Genomic DNA, 20,973 nt, shown 5'->3' with positions numbered 1-20,973 from the left:
TGTCTGTCTGTCTATGTAACCTTATTGCAAGGTTTTTTAGGGGCTTTTTGTTGTAAGATATGACTTAAAAGTTGCTCATTAAAAAGATCTTTTAACAATAGAGAATCTATATTGCATTTAAAATGTATTATAAATAAAATAATCAGAGAAAAAATGGTTCTTCCAGATGATTTTAAACTGAATTTACAAACACAAATTAATACATTATACATAGCTGACCGGTCGGGCTGAGTTTTAAGTTCAACCTAATATATTGTTACCCCATTAATCTTGCTTCATAGTCCACCCCTCTGCGTGAGGCAATTGAAACGAGCAGATCTATCAGAGCACCACATGACAAAGTATGGGAACAGTGACTATGATTAACCACCAAATTAAAGAGTCATCAAATTTTTGGAACATGTAAATTTTGGTTGCATTATTAGGGAGTTTGATCTTTATAGTCTTTTTAGCTTCATGATAGAGCCATGACAGAGCAAATTATAATTATCATACCCCAGAGCTACCATTTAAATACAGCAAACTTCTTGAAAAACATTGACAATGTTTTTATTACACAGAAGAAAAAGATTTAAATCAAACAAATCGCAGTGTAAACAGATAGAGCTTCTGCCTTTTGTGTCACCATCCTGTGATGGAGTCCTAGTCATTTAATGAAAAAAAACCAACAGCTGTCACTGTGAGGTGTTTGATTGATTAACTCAATAAAGGACTAATTGTGAAAGCCATGTTCATTTGAAATATCATCCACTGGAGAGAAGAAGCAACTTCAAGTGGCACATGTTGAAGTGTTCTGTTGTGTCTGACTATTGCACTGGTATAGAAACAAATTCAAAAATAGGTTGTACTGTCTGATTTTCAAGGTTAGGACTTAAGAAAGGCTTTTTCAGTCAGGGAAGGGTATGGCTTATTTAATATTTTTACTTTTAATTTCAACCGTTGGGATTCGCAGGACTGATAAAAACCTGAAGGATATATAGAATTATATATAGTAGGGCCATGTCTAAATATATATAAAAACACACATTTATGTATACATACATACAGAATTTATCCCATGGCTTCAAAATGACATATTTTTATTATTTGATTTTGGGTAATTTAATCATAGATATATCTTTCTATACATCTGCTGTGTTTATACTAAAAACCTTTATGCTATTTAATGGGCAGGTTAAATAAAAGGACTGTGCAGCTTTAAACAAAGTAAATATCAGCTCTGCTCTAACATGTCATGTGATTTATGTCCTAAAAACAAACAAACAAGTGAATTCATTCAAAAACTGTGCCTAGTTAGGTCGTGTTCCACGCCCTATCATTCCCTAGGACAAAGTTAAGACTCCAGGATATACAGCTAAATTATAATTGACAAAAAATAAAGAGGAAAACACAACAGAATCAGTCAGCGAAAAAAAAGGCACATAAAATTTGGTGACTGTAGTGGAATCAGGTTATAACAGACTGGTTTTTTTAAAAGATAAATATATAATAGGCAAATAAATTAATATTAATTAACAAAATAAGTAAGCAGTATACACACTGTAAAAGAGGAAATCAAAGTTAAAACAATGTGGGGGTTATTATTACAAAGATTAAAGGAAAAGAGCTCCCCTTAGTGGGGGCAGATGGAATAAGAAATTAGAAGAAAAAAAGCGTTTTTAGTTCTTTCTTTATGGTCACAGTTACGACGCAGTAGTTTTAAAAACCACATCGTCAGCATAGTATTGTCTTTATTTCACGCATGCAATGAATTTCCACGTGCTGTGTCTGAAATGCTGGCAGCACCTCTGGGAAACCTGGAAAAAATCTAGCTGCTATTTTCTGATTTTTTTAATTTCATGAAAACGTGACTTTCTGTAACAGTAGTCTGATAATCGTCTGTTTAGTTCCTAATTTCGGTTGTTTGTATTTAAATAGCTAAAGAACAAAGTATGTTTTTACATATTTTTAAATGCATTTCTTTATTCTTTGCTCTCCCTGTTTTAGTTTACATTTATTTTCACTGCTTGCAGATTATATGCATTTGTCTTAACATGAAGCTACAACGCATGTAGGAAAATGCAACTTGTGTCTGAAAGTCCACATTGCATGCTGTGTCGCCACTCTGAGGCCGAGAACAGCAACTGCTGCTTCGAATCTGTCTCAGTCCGCCGTGTCCAATATGGCAACCAGGTGGGGAATCTGCAGCGCCGGGAAGATCAGTCATGACTTCACCGTGGCCCTGAAAACTCTTCCACTTGAAGACCATCAGGTATTTCTGTTAGCGAACTACTGTTCACAAATCTACCCAGTGATCAAACATAAACCTTCTCCTTATCACTCAGCGTGGTTTCCTGTAGCCGTGCTGACTGCCGCTCAGTTTCTACTGATTAGAAGTGCTTTTGAAATCAGTTTCTTACAACATTCGATTGACGCAATGTTGTATATTTGCAGTTTGTGTCTTTAACAAAGGCCGATACAAGTGACTCCGGCCGTGAACTTGCGAAAACTGCAAGTTACAGTTTGCAGTATGTTGCGTCACATGTATGCGTTACATGTTTACCGTAAATAACGCAATAAATGGGTATTTCAAATTCTTGGCACTCCACAAATCAACAGTTATGGTACATAAATATCTATAAGTTTCCCTAAAACTTCCGTTTTATTTGCAACGAAGTTTACAAAGAAACAGCAACTTGAGACTGACTTTTCCTGGTTTGTGAATACAAAATGGCCTTGAGAGTTAAAGATTCTGTGTGTGTGTGTGTGTGTATTACCGTATTACTCAGAGGTCCCTTTACTACAGTTCGGAGTCGCGGACCTTCAGTAATAGTAACAAATCACACAGCAATAGTACATTCACGTTGTTGTAAAAAGCATGATAATATATTAAGTAATCCAAAGTATTCAGAATACGTTACTGTCATTGAGTAACGTAACGGAATACGTTACAGAATACATTTTGGGGCATGTATTCTGTATTCTGTAATGGAATACATTTTAAAAGTAACTTTCCCAACACATATCACACTTAACTGATGACCTTGTGGTGGCACTGAGGGAGCCTGTATACTAACAAAAGATAAAAATCTTACCTAATTGTTATATATCCAGAAGATTTATATAAACTGGAACGGGAAACAAGACAAGACTCAACAAGAAACTGCCTGCTTACTTAGTTATTGACAGGAGGAACTCATCTGTGACTGTATTACAGGTTGTGGCTGTGGCAGCACGCAAGCTGGAGGATGCACAGGAATTTGCCAAAAAACACAGCATCTCCAAAGCGTATGGCAGTTATGAGGAGCTGGCCAGAGATCGTGACATTGGTCAGTTTCTGCCAAAAGTTTGCTGATTCGGTTTGCTTCGCTGATGATTTAAAGCTCCTGCTCCGGTTAGGACTTAGATGTTTGTTAGACTCCATAATCATTCTTGTTATGGTGCTCTCTCTGGTCGGCATCTTTATGTATTTGCAGATGTGGTGTACATCGGAGTAATCCACCCGTACCATCTGAACACTTGTTTGCTCTTTACAAATGCCAAGAAGAATGTGCTGTGTGAGAAGCCACTGGCTATGAACACCAAGGAGGTGCAGCAGATTCTGGCCTCAGCCAAAAAGAATGGTGTCTTTCTCATGGAGGTACAAGTACAGAAAACCATAAAGAAAAAGGAAATTCTCCTCTTGGTGTTATTTTTCACCTTCACTATTAGTCATAAGTGTTTCTTTATTTCAATTTTGGTGCACGTCAAAGTGTCAAACCCTCATGTAAATAAGAGAATGTAAAAACATTTAGTTAATTTTTAGCTGATTCTATGTAATTTACTCAGAACCAAGTACGTATATGTGAGTGTATGAAATATCTACTGTGTTTTTGTTCCAGGCTGTTTGGACCCGCTTTTTCCCAGTCTCAGTTGAGATCAGACGATTGCTGGCCCAGGGGGAGCTGGGCGAAGTGAAGATGGTCAGATCAGAGTTTGGTGTGCCATTGATGCATGTACCGAGAGCAATGCAGAAGGAGCTAGGTGGAGGAGCATTACTAGACATTGGGATCTACTGCTTGCAGTTTGTATCCATGGTGTATAATGGAGAGAAGCCAGAGAGCATCCAAGCTAGTGGAGTAGTGCACGTGGAGACTGGTAATGACTTTTAAAGCCATGTCACTTATTAACATGTAGTTTTGTACTTACACGATAATGCTGTTTATACTACTGTCCTGAGTCAAATGGCAATGGTGGAATAGCTGACTCGTTCTTTTTTTCTGTTGCTCGCTTAAAAACAATGAAAAAACAATCTTTGTTGACATTTTAGTCACTAAAATGTATTATTGTGGTCCACAACAGAGCTGACAGTGACAAAGCTGTTTTCAGTTGCAGCTTGTCATGTGATAACATTATAGGGAACTGAAATCTGAAAAAAGCTCAAGTTGTAAAGTTAATGTTCCAGCTTTAGTGACACCATGACATCTGCTGAGTGTGAACTCAGATTTTTTTTCTTTTACAGCATTCCTCTTTTAAGTCTTTATCTATTGTTGCCTTTATGAGGCACAATAAAGGTTGAACTGCAGCAGTTATTTATGGTCCAATATTTTCAGCCAACCATGTCTCCATATTCCTTCATCCTAATGTGTCTTTACCAAATGTACTTTCTTTGCTATTATAGTATATAATAACAAATATATAACAATATATATATATAATATAAATTATATTGTTATTATAGGAGTGGATGAGACCGTGGTCGCCATTCTGAAGTACTCCAAGAACAGAATGGCAGTGATTACCTGCTCCTCAGGTGTAAAACTGCCCAATGATGCCATTATTATGGGAACAAAGGGCACAGTTCGGGTAGGTCATCAAAGGTTAAATTAAATTTTATTAGTTTGAGCAAACCTTTTTTTTGTTAATCATTAAGGATATACATCATACAAATCATTTCAAAGTCAACCAAGGTAATTTCTGAATCAAATATCTATATATATCTCTATCTATATTTTTTTTATATTATTTATTTAAATCTATTTATTTCTTAGGTCCCTGCTATGTGGTGCCCCACATCATTAGTGATGAATGAGAAGGAGACTGAGTACCCAGTTCCAGAACCCTATTTGCCTCTCAACTTCATCAATAGTACAGGAATGCGTTATGAAGCAGAAGAGGTTCGACAGTGTTTGCTCAAAGGTACTAAGACTTTTAGATTATTAGTCTGCATCCACACTAAGGGGAAAAAAAAAAATCATTAATGGTCCAAATATTTTGGCTATTGGCTGACTTGTAATTCACACCTTTAACACAAGGTGGCATCAGAAACTCTACTTAAAAACATAAGCAAGCCTAACATTCTTTCTCCCCCCCCCCCCCAGGGCTGAAGGAAAGTACTGTCATGTCCCATGCAGACTCTCTCCTGCTGGCTGAATTGGAGGATGAGATCCGCAGGCAGGTGGGGGTGGTGTACAGCCAGGACTGCCAGTAAATGTTAAACACGTACCCATGCTGTGATTAACGGGAGCCAGATAATTTTCTTTTATTGGTTCAAAATTAACCTTTATTCCTACACCACTGCAAGGAACACATCAAGTTGTAAGGATAAAGACTATCCTTCAGCCAAACCCAGCCACTACAGAAGATGTTAAAAATATTGTCATATATGGAAAAACAACACTTTGCCAAACTGTACTTGTAAGTTCTTACATTCCTGGATACTGTTGAGTCTAGCAATACCCTGTACCACTGTGAAACCTTTTGGTGATTAGAACACATTTAAATAAATTTTAATAAAGGAGTCAAGTCTCACTAGTCTCACTCCTTTACTTTGTGCACGGAAATTGAATATACCCACAAACAATGATTCAAACGCATCACAACATTCAGATAGGTGCTCATCTTTTTTATTGATGGAACTCAAGTCTTGTTGGACAGCTCAGTACACCAGCTAAGCATTATAATACTCCTTTACATTTTGTTAGTTCTTACACTCTAGCATTACAATCAAAAGCATGTTACACACGTGGAGACAGTTACAGCGGGTCACCAACAGAGATAGAAAATCTGGGATCCTACCCATCACCACCATTGACTTAGAGGGTCAGGGCTTCATATCTTTACATCAGTCCTATACTCAATCACACAAGTCATCTTTAGTGAACCACACATTTTTCCATAGGTGCCAGCTTTGATATCATCTAAACGCAAAGAAATGTAAAGGCTTTGACACAACTAAACACACAAACACAGTAACTACCTCTGAATTAGACATCCAAAACTAGCTTTCTATAGACCGTCAAAATATAAGTAGTATTGGATGTCCCAAAACAAAAGTTCACCACTCACAAGAGTCAAGTATAATATTGAATGTAACATTGGAGTAAATTAGGAGTGCAACACTTACATATACACTGTTGTACAGTGAAAGCTGGCGAATGAGGACACTTCATATAGACAGCAATAGAGCAGGATTTGTTTGGGTGGAGTGGTGGAGCCACTGTGCGGGGAGCCCAGAGAATGCCACTACTTTGTTCAATTAACCAGCTGAGGAGTGTTTTTAGTATGCCCTTACAGACTCAAGGGGCTCTGGTAAGGTCAGCTGGCTCCACCACCAACCCCACCTAAACATGAGTCAGTACGCACATGCACACAGACCAGGAAGCAGTCACTCATAAAATTCAACTTTTAAAGTTATACAAGTGTTCTGAGTGAATAAATACAGCAGTTTCTGGTCAGGGTGTGTTACTGAGGCCCTGAAGACTGGTTTGATTTAGGTAATTGAAAGGAATGGAACATAGGTAGAACTGTGCGAAAAACACACTCCACTCACACTCAAAACCTCGACCATGAGGGTTGTACCTTTTCAAAAATCCTTTGCATCATTTCCTAAATGCTAAGTTGTTGAATGGTAGAGCATGTGAGCCCCAGTGTCTGGATTCCAAAGGCTGTGAGCAGGAGTGAGGTGTGGTGTTGGAACGCTATGAAAGATAGATGAAAGGGGAAAAAAAGAAAAAGGAGAAAGCAGAGCTGCCCTCCTGGCTGTTCAGGCCACCAGAACCACACGCATGGTGTTGGTGTAACCAGAGCCCGGACGCCAGCCAGTCAACACGATGACAACGTCACCCTCTTTGAAGAAGCCTCTGGCCTTGCCTAAACAAAAAAAAGAAAGAAAAGAAAAAAAATCATTATGAAACAATACATGAAGCAGTGGTTATTTGATGTATTAAATTAGGTTTACAGTATACAGGGTATTAAAGGTAACAGCTGCTTACCCATTTCCATAGCAAAGTTGACACGCAGGTCTACATCCTCTGCCCACACTTCGTTTGAGGGCTTGGTGTAGAGGACAGGGAAGATGCCGCGGTACAGGTGGGCCTGACGAGCCGTTTGAGCATTACGGGTCACAGCGAGGATGGGGGCACGGGGCCTGTACCTGGAGATCAGGTGGGCAGACCTGCACGGACACAGAGGAAACTAAACACTTCATCCATATTTCATTGATGTAAAGACTGCAGTAGTACAAGTTTACTGAAGAGATTCCAAAAAGGAAATGGATGGATTTTAATGCATACTGAGCAGGTGAACCCATTACAACTGCCCAAAAATTTGTATTGATTGGTCCAATCATAGCCCAAGTCTCAAAGTTAAAATGATCAAGTAAAGATAACCACATGTTCTTAGGCAAATAATTGCAATATGGGGTCTTTAATGAGCATGTTTAATTTTATATCCATCTGTCCTATTGTAGCTACCATCTTTTTTGCTTCATTATGGAGTAACCTTAATTTAAAGTTTCATCAGCAAAAAAAAGGGAATTAAACAGTGTTTTACGATGTTTATTTGTGGAGTGTATTGTTATCCCAGCTCTGTGCTACTGTACCAATTGATGTGTCCCAAGATTAGCATATGGTACACCTGTGAACAGCGACTTTACCCAACTCATCTTTTAACAGACAGCTAAAAGCTTCGCTCATCTCGGTCAAGGACACTAACTTTTGTAAAGGACTTTGAACTTCTTTACAGCTTTATGGTATTCAGTGCTTTTTGATTGCAAGGCAGACTTCTTTTTGGAACACGATTTCACATTAGCAAATTCCTCTTGTAAAATGGCTGAAAGTTTTCCTATTATAAAGCCCTCCAGTCACGTTTCATTAATGGAACTCTTCCTTCATTTCTGATTCCAGTTGTTATACTTGATATCATTAGGGGTTAACATACTACTTCCAAAATACACTCAATGTTTCAGATCCATTTAACATGGGTGAGAATCCCAATGTTTTGTAAATTAGTAGTTAAAGGTTGTGCAGAACAATGAGGTTTTAATTAGATTTTTTTTTTCCAAAAAGTGCAAAACATTTAACCAAGCAGACATATCCAAGCATTTAACTCATAATACTTAGTGATTTTCAGCAATAAGTAAGAAACTAACAACTTAATATATGCAAATTATCTCCATACTGATGGTTTCCTGAAAGAAGCAATTCAGTGCAATTAATAATCCACCACACACACACACAAGTGTTCTCAGATAGTCTGGCTCATTTCTATTTCTCAGTGTTCTGCTCCCAACAGGTATGAGAGGCAAGGGAAGCAACCAGAGTCTCTAACATTTCCATAGTGAGTGGTCAGAGTAGCCCAAAATAAGTGACAACACTTATGTTTTAGCATCGATATGCAGAGGTTTAAAGTCACTGTCAGTAGCCCAAGATGTCCACGGTTAAAGACCAAGTGATCCTCTAATAGCAAAGATTGTTAAAGGATCACTTTGTTAAACGTGAACTTGGCGTTCTCTGAATAAACCAGCTGCTGTACAGCTAATAATGATAAGAGAAAAATGCTGGCAATTTTTTAAAATCTGCATATTTACACCATAGTGTGTAAATAAGTTATGGTTTTAAAATAATATTTTTGTCACAAGTTCTCAAACATTTTGAGCCAATACAACAATCCAAACTAAAATTTCACAAAACTATAAATGACAAGAGTCTAAAAGATGGGCACCTGGGCTAATGACATAACCGTCTCATTTTTTATAAAATTAGTTACTGTTATCACACACACACACACACACACACACACACACACACTAGAAGGATGGGGATTTTCACAAGTACATTAGGTGTTTGAGGAAGACGGAGGAGCTGGGTTAAATGGGCGAGCACACGTTTGGCGACACCTTACCTGCGGACCCGAATCATGTCACCTCTATTCCACTTTTCCTTACCTTCCAGTCTTAGTGAGAACAATAATGGCACTAGCACAGCATTTGAAGGATGACTCAACAGCTCCAACAGCTACTGCTTCTGTAGGATCTCTGGTCAGCTGCGAGTGTCTCCTCAGCTCCACAAACAGCTTTCTGTGGAAGGTGGCTGCCTCGGCCTCTCGTGCTATCTGAACCCCGAAGGGAAGGGTTGGGGAGGGGTTACTCTCAATCACACACTATATAATGAGCTACTCACACCAATGGGATTAACTGGCAAATGTGTAGCTAGACTCCTGGTTAAACAAGGATGGCTAATGTAGCCAATGAAGATGTTCACACACACACACACACACACACACACACACACACACACACAAATCAGTGAAGAAGAACATTGAGTAATAGGGTTGGGGATATGTTGTCTTTTTTCTTTAGGGTCCCCACACAAGCATTTAACTGCTTCTATAGAACTTCTTAACATCCAACCATGAGTCTAGTTATGTTTGCCAGCTCTCCCAGTTGTTCCCTTGGAAAGTCCCTGCCTGGCCCTACGCTGCCTCTCAGACTCCTTAAATACAGTTATTAGTGACCTCCACCAACTGGCAGACCAGATAACCTGCCTACCTTCCAGAGCCTGTGAGCACAATGATCGCAGAGGCCAAGCTCTTAAAGGAGGCCTCCACAGCACCGATTGCAATGGCCTCAGCAGGGTCTTTGCAGTGCGGTGTGGAACGACGCAGGTCCTCAAACACCTGCCGATGGAACATGGCTGCCTCGGCTTCACGAGCAATCTGGCACAAGTGAGGGCAAGATGCATCGAAGAAAGTTTTCAAACCAGGCAAACAGTTGTAAAGCAAGAATAAGTGACAAGAAAAGGAAAACAAATTAAGGAAGATGAAAAACAGGGGAAAAAAAAAAAAAAAAAAAAGTTAGTGAAGGAGGTTTTAAAAAAAAGAAAAAAAAGAAAAGAAATGAAAGGCAATATAAGAATTTAGGTGTGCAGTAAGTGGGGAAAAAGGGGAATGTCAAGATTAAATTACAAAAACTTTTACATGATATCAAATATGACATACAGTGAACTGCATATTAATTTTAAATTAAATTATCTAAAACATTAAATCACAAATATGTCCTAAAGAAGCTACTGGGTTAAAAACAAATGACAAACACTGAGTCAAAACAAACTGCACAAAAAGCTGAAGAAACTTAAGGGCAGCCAGGAGGACTAAAGAGGAACCATACAGAAATAACTTTTAGCAGAGGCTTAGAAGAGGTTAGTTTTATTTTCCTTACTAAATAAGTGTTTTATTTAAATAAACAGAGGCTATTAAGAGGCTGTACTGTACATAAGATTCTAAAGCATTCCTTCCAACTTCACTGTGGGGGCAGCAAGTTCAAAACTAAGATCTGCAGGACTGCTGAGTCACTGCATCTCTATTGCAGAGTAGCTGTGAACAGTTGCAGTAAGCCAAAAAAAGGCATGAACAATGAACACAGCATTAAGTGCATACTTTAGAGCAAATTTCTATGGGGTCTAAGACTTCATCAAAGGTGCTTTACTTTTATTGTACTTCATTCAGACTGTCCCTAACTAAACAACACAAATGTGGGTATACAGTGTGCAAATTTTAAGGAATCTCCACAGTCCTTTGTTAATCAGGTCATTGAGTGTAGCATCATTTAAAAATGCTTTTTCTGTTCCCTTTTCCAGCAGCCACTTTTTTTCTCTCTTTCTGGAATACAAGTGATTTGCACTATGAATTATTTAACAGCTACCAAAGTTCCACAGATTTCCCTGAAATCATAGCAACTTTAGTAACTAGTAAACAATAGCAGTAACAGCCAATGTGTTAGATGAAGGGGTTCAGGCAACATGCATTATGATTTGGAAATCATGCAATGTCAGAGTTATTTAAAATGCCAAACAGACGGAATTATCACTGGGATTTTGTCAATTATCCCAACTGAGAATTTTAACATGGTTCATTTGTATATTGATGATGTCGGCTGACATCTTAAAGTTTCACCAAGTGACAAAGTAAAAAGTTTATGCCAATGGGCATGAAAGTGAACACAAAAAAAAAATTGAAAGGGGAAAAAAGGGAAAGAATGAAAGCATAACCACCCAGTAGCTATAATCTTTTCCAATTTATAATTGTAATTCATGCAATCAAATCACAAAATCATTACTTTAAATTACAGTTCTTTATGGCCTAATTTGAGATATTTTCCCCATCTTTTGATATTGTTATTATACATTAACTCACCATGTGCTGTGTGCGCACTGCCTCCAGAGGATAGTCTCCCTTGGCAGTCTCTCCACTGAGCATAATGCAGTCGGCTCCATCCAGCACTGCGTTGGCTACATCACTGCCCTCAGCACGAGTGGGTCTAGGCTTCTTGATCATGCTCTCCAACATCTGAATAATTTAGGAAAATAAAACCAGTCTGGTTAAAATTTACGTAGCTGAACACATTTAGGCCGACAGGATGATTAGTACACCGAGTACTCAGCAAACTAGATGTGCTAGGAGGAAATGCAACATTTTCTTTACTGTTGTCTGACCTGAGTGGCACAGGTGATTGGCTTGCCAGCTTTGTTGCAGCGACCGATCATCATTTTCTGGGCAAGGAAGACCTTTTCTGTGGGGATCTCAATACCCAGGTCACCTCGGGCAACCATGATACCGTCGCTGGCCTCCATGATCTCATCAAATCTGCAAAACGGGTACAAAAATTCCAGCTTATCAAATTCATCAAGTGCAACCATTTGTTATGATATATTGTCAGGACTATGGCATAAACATACACTCATAAAGACCACTTTAAAGCCCTTTAAAAAAAAGGTTTCAGCTTAATCTTTTATTTCTTCTCTACAATACACCATCATTTAAATAAAAGATGTTGATATAGCAAGCCATTTCCACACACCTGCGTACACCTTCATGGTTCTCAAGCTTGCTGATGATCTTAATGTTTTTGCCCTTCTCTCCTAGCACTGCGCGGACAGCATGCACATCATCCGCTTTGCGAATGAAAGAGGCAAAGACCATGTCGACTCCCTGCTGCACACCAAACTGCAGGTCTTGGATGTCCTTATCAGAAACAGCTGGCAGGTCTACAGCAGCACCGGGGAGGTTCACTCCCTTCTTACTTCCCAAGGTGCCACCATTCTCGATCTCACAACTGAGGAAATCAGTGCCTTTGGAGGTGAAAAATAAACATAAGTATTTTTTTAAATATTATAATAGATCAGAAGAAGAGACTTTGAGGCTGGCCTCATTTATCATGGCCTGGCTTTTACTCACCAATCTCCTTGACTTGCAGGGATATGAGTCCATCGTCAATGTAGACCTTGCTGCCAACTTCAACAACTTTGGTAATGTTCTTGTAATCAAGCCAGAGAATGTCCTCACTGCAGTTCTCCTGGTAAGCATCATCTAAGGTAAGCTTGATCATGTTGCCTTTGACCAGCTCCACCTCAGCAGTACCACTCTGTCAAATCATTAACACAATCATCACATAAGTTATTGTTCTTTCTGGTTGGGTTTTATTCTACTGAAGCTTCGTAAAGAACAAGTGGAGCTGAACTCACTCCCTTAATGAGGCCAGTCCTGATCTCTGGGCCCTTGGTGTCCAGAGCAATGCCAATAGGCCTGTACTGGATGCTGCCAGGCTCAAAGCTCTCACATGCCTCACGAACGTTCTTGATTGTTTGTGCATGATACTGTAAAGCAAGGAAGAAGTCAATATGTTAATATTTCCAGTAAATACTCTTCCCCAGATGTCAACCCCAACTATTTCTTTCAGTCAAAACTGTCCCTAACAACCTCTTTCTATTCCATCTTGGACTGCAAACATGTTAAAGAGCAATACTACTTTATGCATTTATTCTCAGATAAAGGTTTTACAAAGCAGACATAAAAGTAACGCCAGACAATTAACAGATAAAAATACAACTCACATGACTATAAACTGGGTCATAATTATACGTTATCATCATGGGGTTAGAATAGAGAATAGAATAGCCCTTTATTGTCATTGTACACGTACAACGAAATTTTGGGAGCTCCACTGTGGTGGAATAAAATATAAATAGTTGGTAGCATGAATAAATAGCAAACAGGAGAAATGTATACTACCAAGTTGCAAAGTGCTTGGAAGTAGTGGAGAAAAAAAAAAAAAAACTTATTTATTTTTAAATGAGTGGCCTGAGGGATGGGGGTTACTCAATCCATGGCTCAGATTAGTAAAGTGGGTGGGCAGGAGTGGGGTGTGTGTTGGTTGGGGAAGGGGGGATGCTTGTTTACAGTCCAAATGGCTCAGAGGAAGAAGCCCTTTGTGAATATGGAAGTGTGGGAACTGATAGACCTGACGCGCCGTCAGAGGGCAGTGGGTCAAACGGATGGTGGGCGGGGTGCACCGTCCTCCTGTCTTGTTTTCCTGAGACAGGAGTTCATGAAGCATGGACTGACATGGGCTTGCATTTTTAAGTGTGTATTTGGCTATAAAGCTGTCACGGTTAATAACTGGACGGGTGACATGCCACTGTGTGCGTCCTTAAACACAGGTTACACTTGATTATGACAGACACCTTCTGATACTGTGCCATGTATGATAAGTTTGAGTGTAGCGTTTCTCAAAAGGAAATTCCTCAGTCAAGTAGATGATGAAAAGTAGTACGCCAATAATGAAACTAAATCCTAGCACAAGCAGGAGTGCAAACAAACAAATACATTGTTATATCTTAAAGGAAGATAAAGAATGTAGGTGCACTTTTTCCCCCAGAAATCTTGCTACTTCTCAATGCTGGCCAACATTTGCTACAGAGCTGTGGGAAATGCTATAAGAAAATTAAACACATCCAGCTTTGCACCTTAGTGCATGCTAATTAACTAGCAGTGTATCGTTTGTGGTTTTATAAACAGCTACTGCCTGCCCACGGCTTATGCTGCCTACCTGGGTAACCGGAGCTTTCAATAATAACTTAAGTGGCAGGTAATCACATTGGCTGACTTTCAGCGTTACACCACAACCACTATGAGAAAACCATTATGGTTTTGCCAGCTGGAAAAAAACCCCCAAAACAAAGCCAGGTGTTGCTGCTTGCTTTTCTAGCACTGCAAAACAGCAAAGCTTTGATTTCGTTTTCCATTTTCAAATCTACAGTTACATTGATTCTTTGTGAAACAGCTAGATCTACTCAGTCCAAGAATATATTAAAGTCAAGTATGTTAAAAAAAAAAATTTCAAAGAAAATTATTAATGATTTCTACACTGAATTTTCAGAATCTGCAACACCTTTAAAAACAAACAAAGAACTATATTTGAAGAAACCATCAGCTCAGATAAAATTTGATTTAACTGTCTGAAATGTAAACTGCCATTGCCCAAGACATTTACATAGCGGACCGAGTTGTAGGAAGACCCACCTCATGTGTGCCATGGGAGAAGTTTAAGCGAGCAATGTTCATTCCAGACTTGATCATCTCCTTCAGCATGTCCACAGATCGAGAGGCTGGCCCTGCACAGAGTTATTGAAAATTCTAACATTTAGGATTTTGATACCGTTTACTAGCAGGGAGGAACAAGTCATTGTGTACAAACTAAAGTCCAAAATGTAAAATTCCAAACAGATCTTATTTTGTTAAAAGATACGGTACTGTATGAAGACTCAATGGTGTGAACAGAAAACTTAACCAAACGTTGCAACGTTTGCACCACAAAACCAAAAACTAAATCTCCAGAAATGCAGTGTCTTAGCTTTTAAGCTGCCCCTACAACAGCGGCTTTAAAAACAGATGTTCTCTTTTAAATGTACAAAGAGCTTCGTTCCACATCTATTATTGTGTGAGTACAAGTTAAAAGAAAAAAAAAAAAAAAAAAAAAAAAAAAAAAAAGGTAGGTTGGACCAACCAATGGTGCAGATAATTCCAGTGTTGCGCGCAGTGATGGGCTCTGAGTCGATATCCAGCAGGCACATGTGTTCCAGGAAAGTGTCGGCTGTAGCAGCATAGAGCTGCTGTGTCTGGATGAAGGCCGAGCCCATATCTCCTTTTAACTGAGGCATGGTGATTCCTGGTGCAACTGGAGAAGTCCTAAACAGGAAAGAGAAAAAAAAAATATATAAAATTAATCTATTACTGAGGTTGTTGGATTCCACTGAAAGCATCATCCACATACCTGCATTTGTGTTGTAAAACAGGATAGCTATTAGTTAGGCTAGTTTATATCATAGAGTAACAGTAAGACTGTTAACAGTCTAAGCCCTTTTTGTATACCTTTGTATTAGACTGCGCAAGTCCAACAAAATGTGTCATGATATACACAAGTCATGGCTCAGTTTGCCATAAGGGGAAAACTGAACCATGGTAGTGCTAAGACAGACGGACAGACGGACGGACAGCTCACTCACTCACCTTATGAAATCTAAATATTGCACTGGGTTATTGTGAGCACAGAATTTGCACAAGACTATCTTGAATTTGAGGATATGAATGTTTCACGCTTCAATAATTAAGGAAAATAACTCCAACCTCTTTGGAACAGCTTAAAAACGAACAGGAAATATATTAACGTTGATCTGTAGCGCTAGAGGACATGCTAAGGCTTATACAGAGTAGTACAGCCCATTGAGCTGCTAGACCACCCACCCTTCTTGCTGAGTCACCGATGCCAACAGTCACATCTCAACTAGAAGGTTGGAATTTCTGTACTTTCAACATGAAACCATCACTCTTTTCTAGTTGTAAAACACAAGGCTGTATAGAACAGAGATTACCTAAAATCCTGTGCAGTGGGAAGTGACTCAATATAGTCAGTTGCACACAGGGAACTTTTATGTGTGGCTGGGACACTCCCTTCCTTTCAGCCTACGAATCAGAGTTATGAGAGGTACTGTATCAATGAGCATTGTATCATGCTTAATCCAACAAGGTAGGCATGTCTCAGCAGGGTGTAACATTACTTATCTATAGTGATTATGAGTGCAGCTTCTTTTAGGGCTCTGGTTGCTGTGGTTACACAACTAAAACAAATATTTCATTTAATAGGCTGGTTTTACAGACAGCAAAATTAATCAGATTTGATTAACTTCACTTCTAAGTAGATTTGAAGGGTTTATTTTATGTTTTTTTTTTTAATCAAAGCAACAGGCTGACAAGTCACTAAAAGCCACCTTTAGTACCAGTCTTAATTCCCTACCAATATACACAGAACAGGATACAAAGGCTAATGCAAAAAAATAAAAAATAAAAAATCTGGAAAACACAGACAATTTTTAGATGCTGCAGCTACAACTGAAGCCAAAGCCATCTTTGTGGTAATTTCTCAGTGGAAGATTTACTGCAGACACGTGGTAGTGGTCTGACTTTCTCTTACTCATAACATCCTAAATGCAAATGCATCATGGTGGGGGATTCCAGACAGAACCTCACTGCCAGCAGCCTGCTAACTGGTGATGTAACATTTCCATCAATGAGGCAGACTAATGTTGTACGTGAGCTCAGTCACACTACTGCAGCACACTCAACCCTTCAGTGGGCTGAACCACAAGGAAAAATCTCAGAGGGGGCAAAAGGAGCCTGTAATCATGCTAGCTACTGCAGCATGCTGTTTTTAAATGATTTCCTGGTGTGACCCAAAAAGCAATAAAACGACTTTAACAAAATGGATTAAATAGTACAATAGCATGATGTCGAACAAACACAGCCGATGACAATCAGACAATCAAAACATCTGAGAAAAATGCAACATCTAGATGCAATGCCATCATTGTCACTCTTTTCTACAGTCTAATTTGAATGTTACATCTTTAACGTTAAACCTCTTCAGTTTTGCAATGTTGGACTGTATTGAACTTTAAAGACATTTAGAAGGAAATGTGGAAATGAAGTTTTATGCAACTTCCTACAGAAGATGTTTGTTAGACGACTACAAATATGTCCAAAACCAACTCCCCCTCCAAAAAAGGAAAATTCTGTATTTATACAACAGATAGAGAGAATTCACTTGAAAAGAGATGCATTAAAAAATAAAATAAAAAATTTAGAACTGTGACAGAAACGTCAAGCTGGGCAGGCCCATAGGCCTCTCTGCACCATACAGCCAGTCTTGGTGCTACACGTGGGCACACATGTAAAGCCTTCTATATTTACTAGGCTGTTCCTTGCATCTCTGGAAAGCTACTGTGTTAAAAAGCTTTCCACAGACAGATATACTGACCCTTGCCAAAGTGCTCAAAAGCCCTGTTGCTGTAGTTCCCACTACATAATGTGTCTCCAGGACACACAAACAGTCATAGTTGGCCAAAAAAAAAAAAAAAAAAAAAAAAAAAAAAAAAAAAAAAAACCACATAGCTGTATCTAGGAGTAGGAATAGTAATAAAACTACAGGCTTGCTTCTAGTGACAGAATTGCTAGCTTACCCTTGCTTGTTGAGGTTGGGGATTTCAAATGTGCATCAACCAAAAATGTGCTGAATGTCTCATCATTACTGTCATAAAATAGGGATCTGATAAGATTTTCTTCTGCAAATACACAGAATTATCTGCATGTGTCTTTTGCAGTTCAGGAGAAATGTCCTCTCACACTCACATACTGCCTGTATCCTCAAGTGAAGTGTTATTTTTGGACCAGAAGGAATGAGACTGGCCAAAGAACATGCATTGTTCCAGCTTGCATGCTCCTTGTTGTTATAGAGAAACACAATGACTACATAAAGAGGCATCTCTGAACCCCGGATACCTAGTGGACAGTAGTCACAGACCAGCAGCAGCTACAGCAACCCTGACACAGATACAGGACCAGCTAAGAGCAGAGTGCTGATAATCATTTTGTAAGACATATACTTTTGTAACATATTGTCTCACCATCTTATCACGTCTTTCTAAACCATTTCTTATCCAACTTATCTATGAAAACAGCTGTGCAATCATAAGCAGTTACAGTAGCATTCCTGCCAGGGCGACATAACATTTTGTATGACCTGCTAAGCATGTGATGTAACACTGGGCTAATCCAAGGTGGCTCTTGAATGGTTTCAATCCTCCACACTCTCTCAACCAAGGCACCATTTGCAGGTTACACTACATACCCCCAGTAGATCTTCCTGTTCTTCTTGGGGACAAAGCATGTTAACACAAATGACCTCCATAGCCACCCCAGTGTGCTTGAGCTTCCAATGCCAGCGAACAAACTTCTCCTTGCTACAGCAGAACTGAGTGCGGCAGCAACGTGCGTGCATGTGTGCAACATTCCCAGGAGCTCAAGAGTAAATCCATTCAATGAGGATAAAGGATATGAAGAGCACCCACAGTGACTAGACAGTCACCACGATCTAATACAACCGACATACATGAGACTTCTGTATTCTGACTTCTGGTGTCAGATCTGACACCAGTGTTGCTACCAGGCTAGGGTAGCCCCGAGTCTAAAAATGGATTTTTGGCTAATAATAACACAACATGGCAAGTCAAGTGGCAGAAAGCTAATCCTCAGAATACATGATGGTTGTTAGAATCTACAGATTATTACAAACTTTATTTAGGGTAGTGTGTACCTTTAGAGTGACCATTTTGTCAGGTGGTGGCAGAGGAATACTCATAATGGTGGAGTTGGCTCCATGCGGCATTAGCAAACATACATCTACAGTAGAGAGACCAACAGCTGTTTGGTCCAGATTAATACACTGACCACCAGCTTTGCTAAAGCTAAACTTTCTTATCAAAACAGCAGGTCAAGGACAGGAGTTCCTACTAGAAGAGGAAATTGTAGTTTTATTCATTAACTGTAGCAGCAGGTGGCATCCACGACTCACACTGGTCTTGGTAAACAGATAGGTGCCCTTTACAATGCTTTCAAAAGCAGAAAATTACTAAGTGATGACCCAGATGTTTGTCACACAGAACCTTCTGTTGAGGTATTTGTTGATAAAAAATAAAAAAAAAGTTCTAGAGTCTGAAGTTTAAGTTCACAGGCTCAATTTAACTTGGGTTACTCTGCCTTTATGGGAGAAAATAATTACAACAGTGCCTCTAGAGTTCTGTGCTTTCAGTCTAGCTTTAAGTGGCAAAGACACTCAAGGTTCTCTTGTGGAGTTAATCACTTCAACAGAACTCAGTCAGTTGCCTGACAAACTGATTTGGTTGGGCTCTTGTAAATGAGACTTGAGACTAAAGAAGTCCAGACGCTTTTCTTTGCAAGCTCCTTTGACTACGATGACCTGGATGACTGAGAACCTTCACAGACTAAATGAGACTTCATTTTGTAAACAGCTTATTTGCCCAGGAAGGTCATATCAATGACAATTAGTGTTATACAAATAACTGCATTTCGGAAAATAAAGCATATGCACGAGGTGTATTTCACAATTATTAAGGATATCAAACTGCAGTTTAAAAATTCAGCTAAAAGACTTCTTTTTGTGGAAAAAAAGAAGTGTTCACATACCTGGCAGGATGAGACCTGCCTTCATTCCTATGTATCTAGTGTCAATAAGGCCTTCCACCACTGCGGAAAATTACTGTAGTCAAACAAAACCCATATTTCAAACTAGATCTACAGGACGGTCATGCCATACACAACATCTAACGTGGCCGGCATTTACTTAAGAGAGGAAAGACTGATGAATTAAAGGATGAAGATGCGCATCGTGATGAGTTTAGCTTAGCAGTAACGGGCACACGGAGGAAAAGGAGAACACATACCACGCAATTCTTTAATTAAGTATCATTACATTACCAACAATGAAATTAACTAGATTTTTTTCATTATTTAAAAGCTACATCAGCTATAAAGCTTCAGTGTTTTATAAAAATGCATCAAGTTATAGTAAAGACGATGCGCTAAAGGTCACGTTCTCATCCTGCGTCACATTTTCCTGAGCTAGACGCATCACGGAGATTGACCAATGGGAAGCCGAAAAGACGGAGGGACCACACCCACGTCAAGAGGCAACAGGAAGCGATTCTACAACGTTTCACGCGAATGAAATAAAATGTTACTGGTATGCATACATTTTCTGGGTTGGCTACAAAAACAATACTGCTACTTTTTGAGAGTTTGTAATATAAGCAGCTGCTCAATTTACACATACATTCCCTCGGTTTATCCGTTTATTAAATGCACTGCCACAAGGCTGTTAAAAGCATTCTAAGTCCGCATATGAGGGGTTTAAAATGGCTGATCTAAGTCGACTGTATTCATCTAGCTGTATTAACACTGTTACATTTTGAGGCTTTAAAATAGTAATCAATTAAAATACCGGTAAATGAGAAAGACAGGAAACCACATGTCGGTGAGCAACACGCAGAGTTACTCGGTAATCTTACCAGAGTGTAAAAAATAGCTACTGAAAATAAAAGTCTTACAGGTTTTAAAAGCTGTGACACGTCCGATGGATCGACAGACAATGCAGCTGAACCCCCTGTTGAGGATACCCACCTTTAGTAGCTGTTGAACCGATGTGACTGGCGTATCACTGAGCTCAGCTCAAGGTGATCTCTTTAGAACCTCAAGCTATGGCACTACTTTCTAGGGATGCTACGATATCCATCCGAGAGAACGTGTAAAAAGGGAAAGGGGGTCTTTAGAGTCTTATATCAATCGCTGCGACCATTATAGCATCAAGAACACGAAAAAGGAAGATTTATTTCACTTTTATATCGGGTTTACGCCTTTTGAAAGCCAGGAAGTGGTAAATAAAAAAAAGCGCGGAAGGATACAGAGTGGTTGGGACGCGTGAGGACCTGGACATGTGACTATGTGTGGCTTTCCCGAATAAAAGTGAGGAAGATGAAAAATGCAGTAGTT

At 39.2% G+C, this 20,973-nt stretch overlaps 2 protein-coding genes across 5 annotated transcripts; one reads left to right on the top strand and one right to left on the bottom strand.

Moving 5' to 3' along the window:
• The first annotated feature begins 2,155 nt into the window (after positions 1–2,155).
• On the top strand, positions 2,156–5,753 carry dhdh.2 (dihydrodiol dehydrogenase, tandem duplicate 2). The gene is made up of 7 exons (XM_085352576.1): positions 2,156–2,251; positions 3,197–3,308; positions 3,456–3,619; positions 3,861–4,116; positions 4,700–4,824; positions 5,010–5,157; positions 5,340–5,753. Exons 1-7 carry the CDS (start codon positions 2,162–2,164, stop codon positions 5,447–5,449), a joined length of 1,005 nt encoding a protein of 334 aa, XP_085208702.1. The 5' UTR covers positions 2,156–2,161; the 3' UTR covers positions 5,450–5,753.
• A 103-nt stretch (positions 5,754–5,856) lies between these two features.
• pkma (pyruvate kinase M1/2a) lies at positions 5,857–20,658 on the bottom strand. 4 transcript variants are annotated; one of them, XM_085364515.1, is made up of 11 exons: positions 20,605–20,658; positions 15,080–15,261; positions 14,596–14,687; positions 12,759–12,890; positions 12,472–12,658; positions 12,095–12,365; positions 11,730–11,880; positions 11,431–11,583; positions 9,185–9,351; positions 7,233–7,414; positions 5,857–7,110 (listed from the first exon to the last, which is right to left on the bottom strand). In XM_085364515.1, exons 2-11 carry the CDS (start codon positions 15,231–15,233, stop codon positions 7,004–7,006), a joined length of 1,596 nt encoding a protein of 531 aa, XP_085220641.1. In that variant the 5' UTR covers positions 15,234–15,261; positions 20,605–20,658; the 3' UTR covers positions 5,857–7,003. The 4 variants fall into 4 exon arrangements, with proteins under 4 accessions (XP_085220641.1, XP_085220477.1, XP_085220564.1 ...); XM_085364351.1 differs by lacking the exons at positions 9,185–9,351; positions 20,605–20,658 and adding exons at positions 9,788–9,954; positions 18,257–18,509; XM_085364438.1 differs by lacking the exon at positions 20,605–20,658 and adding an exon at positions 18,257–18,507.
• Positions 20,659–20,973: the final 315 nt, after the last annotated feature.

Source organism: Diplotaxodon limnothrissa, linkage group LG1, assembly GCF_057381915.1.
Source record: "Diplotaxodon limnothrissa isolate DT_005_m linkage group LG1, D_limnothrissa_male_GT1.1, whole genome shotgun sequence".
Classification (NCBI taxonomy): Eukaryota; Metazoa; Chordata; class Actinopteri; order Cichliformes; family Cichlidae; genus Diplotaxodon; species Diplotaxodon limnothrissa.
The sequence above is the reverse complement of the archived record's forward strand: the minus strand, read 5'-3'. Positions and strand labels throughout refer to the sequence as shown.